Here is a 14,191-nt window from a genome sequence, read left to right on the forward strand (position 1 = left end):
ATGGTTAGGAAACATAACCATCTTTGATTAATGAGCTAGTCAAGTAGAGGCATACTAGTGACACTATGTTTGTCTATGTATTCACACATGTATCATGTTTCCGGTTAATACAATTCTAGCATGAATAATAAACATTTATCATGATATGAGGAAATAAATAATAACTTTATTATTGCCTCTAGGGCATATTTCCTTCAGCATTTGCGCGGCCTAGCGGGCATGGGCGGCCTCCACTGTGCGAGGCCGACCCGACGGTGTTGTGGCTCTGCACCGCTGGTCCTGCACCCGCTTCGCCGCCGGGGACGGAGACCTCCTGTCGGGATCGCGCCGCGGTGGAGGTGGCATGGCTCTTCCCGTTGGCACATGGGTGGCTCCGACGATGGTTGCTCGGGCCCGACCGCCCTGGTCGCCCCGCCATCGCTGGGGAGGCCATCGCCGACGGAGGTTGTGTTGTCGTCGTTGTCCTCCCTCATGCGGTTCCTTCCTGGTGGGTCTGCAACAAACCGTTTATTTGTGGTCTAGATTTTGAAACTGGTGCTCAGTTGCAAGAATATATGTGGCTAGCATTTAAGTGGAGATAAGTATGAATGAAGATGTGGTGGCACGGGCCCATGAAGATGTGTGGCAGACGTAAGACATCGGCACCTGGTTTAGTCGGTTGATCACCAGCTTTTCCCAAGTTGTATACACGAAGTAAAAAGAAGTTTGTCATGTTTTAGATTGAATCAATTACAACACTGGTGCCACAACTTGACGTGAAAAGTCAATTTAGTGTTAAAAGTTGCGTCATACACTAAACTAGTACCATAACTTGGCTTTTGCGTGCATATACGGTTCAAATCATCTTTCTATACGAACATGGTGCTAGCATAGCATGAGGCTCGCTGTCTGGATGACGTGTGCCTGTTATTTTCCGAAAATAACTTCGCACCTTTTTTTCCCAAATCATCTTTCTATACGAACACGTTGCTGATTAGGTACGCCAACATAGCATGAGGCCCGCTGTCTGGACGACATGTGCCTGCTATTTTCAGAAAATAACCTCACACCATTTTTTCTCATGGAAAAGCCCTTGCAGGGGCCCATATTTTTCTCAGACATGGAGGCTAGTATTGTGCAAAAATTGTCACCCTTACATTCGACCACATGACCCGAACCTGTAGTTCGTCTGGCCAAACCAATACACCAAACGTCATTTACGAAACTCGTACAACCATTCAGACTTAAGTCGGCTGGAGTCCCAGCGGCCTATTTTACACAGTTATTTAAAAAAATCAAAATACATGTAACTTGTAACTGTGTGTTAAAATAAAATAAATTTAAAATAACAATGAACACTTTAATATACTACATTTTTTATTTAAATCATGAACATTCTAAACTTATATTAGCATTTATCGAATAAAATATTATTTTGTAAATTCATAAAAAAAAGTAATGTTGATGGGTGGTGTGTGGCCACTCGCACATGATAACTACATGTCGCTGCTTTTAGCCGAGCCAATTATTTTTACATTATATGAATATATGTTTTTAAAGCATGAACACTTTTACATACTACATGAAGTCATGAATATTTTGTTAAAACTGTGAATATTTGAAAACTTATTTAAGAATTTATTAAATATATAGTAAAATAAAAACATTCCTTAAAGCAGGAACACCTTTATACACTACATAAATATTTTTTAAACTTTGAATATTTTGAAAGTTATATAAGCATTTAATAAAATATATAAAAACATAAGCTCTTACTTAAAGCATGAATATATTTGTAAATTACATTGATATTTTCTTAAAACTGTGAACAATTTCAAAATTATATAAGACTTTATTGAATATAAGTTCTTACTCAATATGCAAATTATTACATGAACAACTTTGTAATTCATGATTTGTTATATGGGTAAACGCTAACTCCATGCATGGTTATTTTATAATGTAATTTATTTTACACACACACACACACACACACACACACACACACACACACACACACACACACACATATATATATATATATTATCACATTATTATAATTTACATATATTCTATAAATTTCTAAAAGAACAGAACAAAATTTTCATTTATTTGTGGGAAGCTGACAAGTGGATCCTTGCGGCCGTGGCATAGTATTTTTCGTTACAAAAAAAATTCAAGATTTTTTTTGCAAAATAGCAGACCACACATCCACTTTGCCATCCGGTCGCTGACAGCGAGCCACATGCCATGTTGGCGTGCCTAATCAGCTCTCTGATTCATATTTTGCATCAGATATGCACGTCAAAGCCAAATTGTGGCATCAGTTCAATCTGTGCCATAAGTTTTAGCACTAAACTGACTTTTCACGCCACCAGTGATGTAATTGACTCTTGGAAGCGTCTGGCTGGCGGCCGTTGGCTCGCTAGCGGTAGCGAGCGGCCGGCCAGAAAAAGAAAATTCCTATCCCCTCGCTCCGAGAAAGGAAGGCCTCCTTCCGTCCCACAAAATTCATTGGCTCAGTAGCGCTCGTGAGCGGCTGCCAGCCAGATGAGTTCACCAAACAGAAAACAAAGCCCAGTCGCTATCAGTGACCCCACTACTCTCTAGAAAAAGCCTCCCACGCCCCCTCGTCCACATTTCCTCCTTCACGGGTATCTTTCTTCTCCACTTCCCCTTCACCTTCTTCACTTTCCCTTCACCTTGCCTATAAATCTGCCACCGGTCTTCTCCATAGTTGGAGGGAGTAGCAAAATAGGAAGCCAAAAAAAGGAGAAAATATGATCTCCGTGTAATTAAACACCACTATGTGCAACTATACCCTGTAGTAAAACCAACTTTTGCCTAGATGTGTGCAAATAGACACAAGGAAGTAACCAAAAAAGAAAAAATTTGATCTCTGTTTAATTAAACACCACTCTATGTAACTAGACCCAGTAGTAAAACCAACTTTTGCCTGGATGTGTGCAAATAGACACAATGGAATAGTTTTGCAGATAGCCCAAACTAGAAACATGGACTGGGTTCCTGTTTGTGCAACTAATCACAGTTCCAACAATGTCAACCTTTTGCGCAATGTGTGCAACCAAACAGCCAAATACTAGAAAATATGGACTGCATGTACTGTTTATGCAGAAAGAAGCACATATTTGCACAACTAAAAAAGAGTGGGTTCCAAAAGAAACCTTTTTATGCCATGTGTGCAAATAGAAGCCTATATTTCTGCCAAGTAAAATATGGATCCAAAACCAACTTTTCCTGCTATGTGTGCAACCAAACAGCCAAGACTAGAAAAAGAGATGTGCAAACTAATCATGGATCCAAAAGCCAGCTTTTGTTGTAACTGTGTGCAACCAACACACACAGACATGGATGTGTGTTGTCTGTGCAAAAATAAACATATATTTGTGCAACTAAACATGAATCCAAAGCCAACTTTTGCTGTAAACGTGTGCAACTAAAACATGAATCCAGACCAGAAAGTATCAGGCAGCACCAACAAGGGTGAAAAAGAGGTGATCATTTCCTCCTCCTGTTCAGATCCTCCCTCCTTGACTTTCCCTTTCCCCCTCACCAAATTTCTCTTTGAAAAAATAGCTTCTCCATAGTTGAAGAGACGATAAACAGAAATAATAAAAGGGAGATCTGGTACCTGTGCAATTTTAAGTGATTTTCGTGCTACTACATCATGGGACAAACCAACTTTTACAGCAATGTCTGCAACAAAATGCAGAAAATGTGCAAATATATAGGAGAGAGCACATAGAGTCTTATTTCACACATAATGTAGAAAGAACCAATGTCTATGTAGCAAAAAAAGAAAAGAGAAGAAAAGTATATTGTAGGTACTACGAAAACATAACTACCAACTAGACAAGAATCTGGTTTGCATCTTTTTTTTCTTTGATCTTTCAACACAGTAGTATGTGATTTTGTAGCTTAGAATTGTGTGCACAAATCTATAGCAGCTCATCCACCCCCATAACCTGTAAAACCTGCACATGAGGCAAAAAAAGAAGCCTAAGAAAAAATGAACTAGCTCTAGCTTGAATTTAGCCTGTCTAAACACACGAAATGAAAAAATAGTGATTTTTAAAAGATTATATTCTTTCAAATAAGTAGTGCAACTACATTCGAGTGCATCTGCAAACCTAGAAAAATCAGATGCATGTGAGCACATGAGGATGCCAACTATTAAATTGTTCTTGTGCAACTAAAGAAGTTGAAGATACCAACTCATGTGGCATTGTTGTGCAACTATTAAAACAAGTTGGGGATGCCAACTCCTGATTGGTTCTTGGGCAGCTAAAATAGATGTGGATGCCAACTCATGTGATATTGCTGTGGGACTATTTAAAAAGTTGAGACTGCCAACTCCCAAATGGCTCGGGTGCAACTATGGAAGTCGAGGATGCCAACTCGTATGATACTGTTGTGCAACTATTTGAAAAGTTGAGGATACCAACTCCTAATTGATTCTTATGCAATTATAAAAGTTCAGGATGCCAACACCTAGCTGGTTCTCATGCAACTGTGTAAAAAATCATGTGTTTTACACAGAGATGTAATGAAGCTCTACAGAGAGATCATGTTTAACGAGACAATTGTAGTTTAGGGAATAATAGATAGATCAAAAATAGGATCCTGAACCATACCAATAGTGACAAAATTAGAACAGCTAGCCGTGAAAATCCAACTAAAACCTAGTTGTAGCTGCGTGATGGAGGGCAGTGTACCATTTAGATATCATGGCAAAAAAAGGCATGCCAACTAAATGATCTAGAGCGTGGAACTATCCTGGAAATGCAGTCAACGGACGTATGAGCGTGTGCAACTAAAAAATGAAATTTAAAAACAGACTACCGACCGTCCTTTGTGCTGTAATCCAACTACGTTTGCCTCCCTGTGCAATGTTTACAACTAGCTAACCAGCTATGCAGTGTACCACTTAGATATCATCTAAAATATGCCCTCCCAATTATAATTTCTAGAGCATGCAACTACCCTGTAGATGCAGCCAACTGGCATGAGAGGTTGTGCAACTGTAAAATGAAAAAATGTCTTGCCAACTAAATGATCTAGAGCATGCAACTATCATGCAGATGCAGCCAATTGACATATGATCGTGTGCAACTGGAAAATGAAATTGAAAAACACACTCCTGACCGTCCTTCGTCCTGTAATCCAACTATGTTTCCATCCCTGTGCAAATTTTACAACTAGCTAGCCAACTATTTCTTCCTCCGTTTGCAACTTACTAGAAAAAACAATAAAAAACATGGGTGAACCCGGATGCAAAAAGAGATGTACAAAAACCTACACTATCCCATTATCTACTCGCTCTGGTTGAACCTCAAATCTCACATAATCCCCACGCCTCTCTAGTTCGAAAGCAGCACGAGAGCTATGCTCATGACGCCAACGCCACCATGGTCGTAACTGTGTGAAGCGGATGCGGTTAACCACCGCTATGGGCTGCCCGACAAACTCGTCCCCCGCCGTCGCACCCTCTCCGCGCTAGCCTCCCTCGTCCGATGAATACGAGCAATACCAGCCGCCCCTAGGCAGGACCTATGCGGGGTAATTGATAGGAGATATGGATAGAACCGAGGACAGAAGAAAATCCATGGGTAGGACCTTACCTGCGCTGGCGACGAGCAGCGAATCCCCCGCGCAAACATGGCAAATATTGAGAGAGAGAGAGGAGAGAGGCCGCTAGGAGCACCTACACGTCCTCCAATAGCCGAGTATAGGGGGAGGTGGTGGTGGTGCACGGCCGTCCGTGTGGACGTCGTCAATCATGGAGGAGGCAGCCGGGTTCACGTGGTGATGGCGCGACACGGCGGCCCGATCTAGATGAGGCGGGTCTAGGACCTCATGCCCGAAGCTCGTGGGGGTGGCGAGTGATTGGGCCTCGTCTCTGCCGTGGTAGAGGGGGTGGAAGGACGAGCAGGGAGGGCCATGGCCTAGATCCATGGCTGCACGATGGCCTGGACCACACCATCGCCGGGGTGGAGCCGGGTGGGGGATCTCGGGGTCGAGCCAGAGGAGGAGGCCAGCATGTGGATGTGGTCATGCAGATCCGGTGAGGCCCGCGCATGGAGGAGGCGCTCGGAGGAGCTGACGGCGACGGCAACGGCGACGGCGACGACGCCTCGATCCAGAAGAATTGGGGGAACTGCGAGAGACAGCAGGGGGGATGGTGGGCTCGGCCGGCTCGGTGGGTGGGGTGACGGGTGGGTGGGCTGCCGACCAGATGACACCTGAAGTGAGGACGCACGCGCGTGATTGAAATCGTGTGGTTCCCAGCCGGCCGCTCGATTACGCAAAAAAGTGCGCGTGCACTTTTTAGATTTTAGGTTGACTCTTTTAGAGTCGGGCTACAATGGAAGACCAAAATATTAACATTCTCCAGTGAAATTGCACCAGAGCTGGCGATAGGGTTCAGACTAGTTCAGATCGGAAAATTCGTGTTCGTGCTTGCTAGTGCAGTATCCGAACCAAAATACAGGGGAAACGCATTTTATTACGCTTATTATTACACGATTAAAATGATCTTTCGACCGCAACATCAGGAAAGCAGGGGCGAAACACCCATGCCGATGAAGAACACAATCGTATACGAGATTATTCAGAACAACGGAAACGCATTACAGGTTAAACAAATCAATCGAAACTGTGAAGCGCAGGATCGGAAATGCCACGGATATAGTGATATGGAGCAGTGGGCAGCACCTTCTCGCCGCGAGGAGACGGCGACAGTGCATGGTGATCAGAATGGCGCCTCGGCGGACGGCGGGCGCTGCAGGCTCTTGACGTACACCCAGGACTCGCGGCTCGAGACGTCGGCCCACCAGCGGCTGACGTTCCTGCGGGACTGGATGAGGCGGGCGGAGCGCTCGTCGGAGGCGAGGCGGTCGGCGTTGGGCATGTGGGAGAGGTCGGCGAGGGTGAACTTGTCGCCGGCGAGGTACTCGGCCTCCTCAAGCCGCTGGTCGTAGATGTCCAGCACCTTGCTCAGATCCCTGCTGCTCTTCTCGAACAGCTGCTTCATCTCCTCCACCTTCTGCATGTGGGACGGGCTCATCATCATGTCCCGCTGCTGCTGCTGCTTCTGCTGCATGGCTTCGCGGCCGGCGCCGGCGCCGCCGTCCTTTCTGCCGTCGAGCGGCATGGTGCGCGGCAGGTAGGCGAGGCTGTAGATCATGTCGGCGCTGGGCACGTCGAAGCTCTGCGCCTCCGTCTGCAGCCACTGCTCGATGGAGGAGCGCTCCAGCGCCCCCGTCCCGATCAGGTCCAGGTTCCCCTGCCTCTTGTACTTGTCAGCGATGTGCCTCAGGATCTTCCTCGACTCTACACCCACGCGCGTCACCCACACATTTCATCAACGTATACTAGCGTGCATCATGCAGATGAAAATCTACGGACATTGTTTGTTGCGTTGCTTACCGACGAGGGTGACGTTGCCGTCCTCGAAGGTGAGCGCCTCGCCGTGCGGCTGGAGCTTGAGGTACTGGGGCATGCGGTTGGGGCCGCGGAAGGAGTCGACACGGATGAGCTGGAACTCGACATCCTTCTCGAAGAGGCACGCCAGGACGCGGGCGACCTCCGACGACGTCGGCGACCCGAACACCTTCACGGCTCCCGGCATCGTCGCTGGTCACTTCCTCTGCTCTGCTGCTCCGTTGATCGTTGATCGATGGACGGTTGCTGTGTGGCAGATCTGGTTGTTGTTTAGGACCGGTCCACAATGGCCATATATATGCGCGCGCATGGCAGAAGGTGTGTAGCCGGGAGGGTCTGGGAGCAATACCTTGCTTCGCGACAGGTTCATGCAAAAGAGAAAGCAAAAACTAAAGAGCAAAAGCCCTTGCGAACATGTATCATATCGTCCACAACGAATCCTGGGAGAAGAAACTGAACTGTTAAAGCACTGCTCCCCGCCATGTAAAGTGTATTAACAACTGGCGATTAGCCGAAAATATATGCATGGTAATATCCGTAGCATGCCTTTGGGTAGGCTTTATGCTATGTATGTGACACTACTGCTTTTAGTAGGCAAAAAATCGACCCCGAGCAAGATCTGAAACAGAGGTGACAACAGACAGAGACAAGTCATGCAATACCACAAGAGCAACTTCAATGGGGCGACCCAAACGGACGGCGATTTCGTCCGTTTTTTGTCCGGTTGGGTTGGCCGTCCGCCCGGTGTACTCCCTGTTTTAGATATGGGTCGGCAGGGCGCCCAACGCGCCGACGCATATGTGCCGGCGTGGCCGCCACACCCCTATTTTTTTTTTGCATGATTGCATAGTTTAAAATAAAATTCGTTTTGGACCGAATAAAATAGCATAGTTTATTACAAGCCAAATGAAAATAAAAATGTCTCACATAGCTCTCACATAGTTTTGCAAATCGAATAACAGAAGATACATCTATTGGTTGCCAACATGAGCCCACATATGCTCAACCAAATCATTTTGCAGTTGCACGTGAGTTTCCCAATCACGCATGTCTTCATGAAATTGGGTGAACTGTTCAAACTTTGCCGCCACTCCATGCTCAGGCACAACATTCTCACCCTGAAACTGAAACACTTGATTATACAGACGTTCCGGGCGCTCGTCTTCTATGATCATATTATGCATGATCACACAAGTAGTCATCACCTCTCACAGTTTCTGCGTGCTTCAGGTATTAGCAGGATACCGAACGATGCCCCATCGAGATTGCAAAACACCAAAGGCACGCTCGACATCCTTCCTAGCACTCTCTTGCTCTTGGGCAAACCTTTTCCTCTTCTGTCCCACAGGGTTGGGTATTGTCTTGACAATAGTGGTCCACTGAGGATAAATACCGTCACCCAGATAGTATCCTTTGTCGTAGGTGTGGCCGTTGACAGTAAAGTTCACCGGTGGGCTGTTGCCTTCGGCAAGCCTAGCAAACACCGGCGAGCGCTGAAGCACGTTGATATCATTGTGGGATTGGGCCATGCCAAAAAAAGAGTGCCAGATCCAGAGATCTTGAGACGCCACGGCCTCAAGTATGACAGTGCAAGCCCTGACATGGCCCTTATACTGCCCTTGCCAAGCAGAAGGACAGTTCTTTCACTCCCAATGCATGCAGTCTATACTACCAAGCATCCATGGGAAGCCCCTGCTGCCATTCATCGCCCACAAACGAGTTGTATCTTCAGCAGACGGCTCTCTCAAGTACACAGGGCCAAACACAGGAATAATAGCCTTGCAGAACTTATACAGAGACTCTAGGCAAGTAGACTCGCTCATACGGACATACTCGTCAATGAGATCACCGGGGACTCCGTATGCAAGCATTCGGATGGCGGCAATGCATTTCTGATAAGAGGAAAAACCAATCTTACCAACGACATCCTCTTTGCACTCGAAATAGTCATCATAGCCGACCACCCCCTCTCTAATACGGTTGAAGACATGCCTACTCATACGGAAACGGTGGCGGAATTTCTGATGTTTGAACAACGGGTTTGTTGTATCAAAGTAGTCCTTCCAAAGAAGGAAATGCCCGCTCTCTCGGTTGCGATTCAACGCCAGAAGGTGGCCCGGAATGGAGCCACGGAACAATGGCCGCTGGCTGTTGAGGTGGTGATGGACCAACACGACAGCCAATATCTCCTCCTCGTCATCGGAGGACGAATCGTCGGAGTCGCAAAAGAAATTGTGAAAAAAGAACTCGCGGCGGAGTCCATTTTGTACCTTGGCAAACTGTCGAATAGCTTGCGGGCGTCGGCGAAGGAGACGGCCGACGAAGGGAGTCGCGGTGCGCACGGACCAGCTGCTGTCCTGCCGGCGTCCGCCGAGCATGCCGACTTTCGAGGAGCGTGCCGGTGAGGATCTGGCTGGACGGCTTCTTGGTCGGGGGCGGCTGTGTGGTGGGGGCGCGTGGGAGGGAGGGTGGGAAGCAGTCGGCTCCCGGCGGCAAGACGGCGGTGGCGGGCGACGTGGGCGGCGTGGGAGTGGGCGGCATAGCTGGGCCGATGTGGAGGCCCTGGCAGCTGGCAGAGTTGCCGGCAAAAATGGGCGGCGGCGTCGGGGACGGAGGAGGAGGGCGAGGGTTGCTGTTGGATGGGGGAGGGCGATGTGACACAGACCAGCGGCCCCGTAGGGAGGAGAGGGCGAGCGTGCTCGCGTCCGTCGCTTGTCCGCGCCGACGCAAACCCGGCTCAAAAATGGGCCGGGAATGGGTCGCCTGTGGACAAAAAGCAGACGCGCGTCCGTTTGGGTCGGCACGTTGGGCCGATTTTTTTGTCCGCACCGACCCAAACGGATACCGACGAACGAAATGGATCGCCTTATTGGAGTTGCTCTAACGACATTGGCTACGTTATACTAATCCTATTGTTGGAAGTTCTGAATATATTCGTTGAGTGAGTAGCATAGGTACTGAATCTGAATGCACAGGGACAGATTTTTAGTATTAGATGCAGTGGCGTCCATCAAGGTAAAGCATCACCGTGTACTGTACTGACTACTGACTGATGTTTGATAGCTCTTTACTCTTTCCGTGGATCTGTGGTCCGACGAAAGGCCTCACCATGTGAACTGGGGTTAAGTTTTTCTTTTTTGGTGGAACCATCCCGTCGTCACGATTTAAGTTTTAGACTTGATACTAGTATCACATTTTTCTGAAAAAATTTCAGACTTTTCGGTGATGTTTTTCCAGGGGAGGAGACGTTTCGTTCGACTAGAAGGCGTCTGTGATAACTTCATCAATTTTAAGATATTATACCTGCTCGGTATTTCGGAGGCGTTCATAGAAGTAGTGTGTGCATGTGTATAAGATTCTATATGTGTGTTTTTTCAAGCAAATATGTTTGTGTTTCTGGGCATCTGCGTTGTACTGTATTAAAGAAAAGCATGGGCCATATCGTTTCCACAACTTTATTTTATTTTTGTGGTCCGATTGCTATGCAGAACCAAACTCTAGCTGCGTATAAAGGCTCTCTACTCACTGCTGACGCGTGTCAATGGGCAAATAACTAGTAGTGTGCGTTGGCAGAAGCACTCCCCGTTTGGGTTTTGAGTTCCTCCGGCGGCGAGGTCGCCGAGAGTAAACACTGGTGGAAAAAAGGCCTTTGGTCGCGGTTCGCAACTGCCATTAGTCGCGGTTGCGCAACCGCGACTGAACGGGCGCGACTAAAGGCCCCACTCTTTAGTCGCGGTTGCTTAAGAACCGCGACTAAAGGCCCGTCCACGTGGGCGCCAGGTGGCCGTCGGGGCGGAGGACCTTTAGTCGCGGTTCTTCTGGCCAACCGCGACTAAAGGCCGCCGCAGGTTTAGGGTTTTAGCCCCCCCCCCTCCTTAAACCTGTTTTCTGTTTAATTTGTATTGTTTTATTTCTTTTTTTCTTTATTTTAATTTTGAAGGAGTTTCACATATTCTACGGTACTACATACATGCATATGAATGTACAATTTCAAACAAATTTGAAATTAGAATCAAAAAGAATTCAAGAGGAATATACAATATATATTCAATATCATCGGATGACCATATACAATTTTGAACAAGTTTCCATACATAATTTAATGCATATAAAGTTCTACGTCCTCGTAATGGTGTTCTCCTTTAGGATGGAGGACTTCCCTCCTGAACCATCCAGCTAGTTCCTCTTGAAGTGGTCGGAAGCGAGCTTCTGGACTAAGCATCATCCGGAGGTTATTCCTCTGAGCATTGGTATCACTCGGAACCCGCTCAGAGGTGTATCTCCGGATCATCTCACAGACATAGTATGCACATAGATTGGTCCCCGCTGGCTGAATATCCTCACCATTCTTAGCCTTTGCCCTTTTGAATTCTAGCTCTTTTTTGAATTCACCGACCTTTGTATCTACGAACCGTCTCCAAACCCTACGAGGCAAAGAAAATTAAATGAACAAGAGAGTTATTAGTTACTTGATATTAGGAAATGAACGAAATAGGCCGATCGATATAGAGCGCAAATGAATGAAAATAATTACTTCTGCAGCATTCTTCTCATGTCGACCCAAAGCTTTGGATCCTTATTCAGAGAGTCGTGGACGAGACATTCTGAGGTGTCAACTTTAATTACTAGCAGAATCCAGTGGAACCTGCGGACACGATACATGCACAGTACGTCATGCATAACTCATCGATTAGCCGGCCACATACCATGCATGGAGTAAACAAAAGAGAATGTGCTCAAGACAGAAACACTCACCCAAAATGGTAAGGAAATAGAATATCACTTTTGAGTTCCTGCTTTGTAAGAAACTGCCACAGGTCTGCCTCCATGTCGGCGGGGTGATGCTCCAACACATATCCATTAACGATGTGTGGGTCAATGAACCCAACATCATGGATGTTCCTTACTCTGCATTCCTTAATCTTCATTCTGCATGTATAATAGCGGACACAACAATATAGTTAGGACATATATATAGTGCAGGCAATATGAACGAGATGGGGTAGAAATAAATCACTTACAGAACGTAGCAACTGATGATAGATTTGTCGAGCTCGCGCAGATTGAAAAGCTGGAACAATTCACTCAGATGAATTTGTACATAGTAATGTTTGAAGTGATGCTCATATCTAACTTCCGCATAAATATATTCTTTGGCGTTTTTATTTTTTATGTAACCCTTGTACCATTTCAGCAGACCTTTCATTTGTGGAGGTAGATCCTGTTCCTGCGCAGGCTCGACGAGAGGCCCATTCTTCACATATGTAATTACTACCTCCTTCACTGGCGCCTCATCAAGGCCTAACAGTTCACGAAGAGTAATACCTAAGTTGGCCGCTTGTTCTCTGGCACTCGTTACAGTCAATCCATGTGCTGCCGCAGCTGCTATGATATCGGGGTCATCCGGACCGGCGGCTTTCACTATAAGCGGGGCAATCGATTGTTTACTTTGTTCCCCGAGCTGGGCAACTCGTTTCCCGCTTTTTTTACTTTCTAATTCCGTTTTCTCGGCCTCCTCCAAGGCTTTGTTCTCCTGGTTCTCCGCCCGCTCTTTCTTCTCCTTCAACATGAGTGCCTGCCTACGAAGTTCACGTGCATAGTCGTCAGGCAGATTCTTCGCGGCTTGGGACGGTGTGCTCAAAAATGACTTAGCCCACTTCTTTTGCTCATCAGAAAATACTGGCTTGGGCTCGGGCTCTCTTTTCTTCTTGCAGTCCGCCTTCCATTTCTCATGATCAGCAGCCGCGGCCGCGGCAGTTTCCTCGGCACTACGTTCCCAAGGCCTTGTGGGGAGAGGCTTCAATGATGGCTCTGGTACCTTTGTGGTCTTAGGTACATAAGGGTCCGGGTTAATAATCCAGGACTGCTTCTGCTTCTTTGCCGGAGGTGGATTGGGGGGCGGCGTCTGATCACCCGCCGGACGAGGACTGGGGGGCGGCGTCTGATCACCCGCCGGACGTTGTGGACTGGGGGGCGTCGGCTGACGTGACGGAGGTGTAGGTGAACCGCCACCACCGTAGGGGGGTGGACTTGTTGTCCTTGGCGCCTCGCCTGGAAACTTGATAAACTTCTTTTGCCATAGAATGAAATGGCGCTTGACATCTCCAAGTCTTTTCTCCCCTTCAGGTGTAGCAATGTCAATCTCCAGGTCCTCAAACCCTTGGACTATGTCCTCCACCGTGACACGAGCATAGCCATCTTGAATGGGGGTGTTGTGGTGGAGTGCTCCAGGTAAACATGGTAAAGCACTGCCGATGGCTACCTTCACGGACATGTTCCCGATAGGATAATACAGATGACATTCTTTCATCTCCTTTATATCGTCCACGGGGTAGCGAGGAGGCTCCGGTGCAGTAATTTCGACCACCAGAGGCTCCGGTGCAGTAATTTCGACCACCAGAGGCTCCGGTGCAGTAATTTCGATCGTCGGTGCATCTGCACCAGCCGGTGGGGCCTCCGTGGAAGCCACACTGCTTCTCCGCTGCTGGCTTCTGAGATCCGCTGGATGATCTTCATGCTGCGCCCGAGCTGCATCTCGTTCGGCTACTAGTACACTCACGGTTTTCTTCATCACATCCATTTCCGATGCCAACCGCGCCACAACATCTGCTTCCCGATCCATCTTTCTCTTCCGGCTTCTGTAACCGTACGGGTCATCGTTCTGGGGGAACCCTATTTTCCACGGAATGTGCCCCATGCCTCGTACACGTCCTCCGTGTTCAGGATTCCCGAGGGCTTTTGTCAGCGC

At 47.3% G+C, this 14,191-nt stretch overlaps 1 protein-coding gene across 1 annotated transcript; it reads right to left on the reverse strand.

Moving 5' to 3' along the window:
* Positions 1-6,485: 6,485 nt before the first annotated feature.
* Positions 6,486-7,725, reverse strand: LOC123091737 (glutathione S-transferase F11). Its single transcript, XM_044513354.1, has 2 exons — positions 7,429-7,725; positions 6,486-7,332 (listed from the first exon to the last, which is right to left on the reverse strand). The coding sequence occupies exons 1-2, from the start codon at positions 7,628-7,630 to the stop codon at positions 6,752-6,754; spliced, it is 783 nt and encodes a 260-aa protein (XP_044369289.1). The 5' UTR covers positions 7,631-7,725; the 3' UTR covers positions 6,486-6,751.
* Between the last annotated feature and the right edge of the window lie 6,466 nt (positions 7,726-14,191).

Source organism: Triticum aestivum, chromosome 1B (genome assembly GCF_018294505.1).
Source record: "Triticum aestivum cultivar Chinese Spring chromosome 1B, IWGSC CS RefSeq v2.1, whole genome shotgun sequence".
Taxonomy (NCBI): Eukaryota; Viridiplantae; Streptophyta; class Magnoliopsida; order Poales; family Poaceae; genus Triticum; species Triticum aestivum.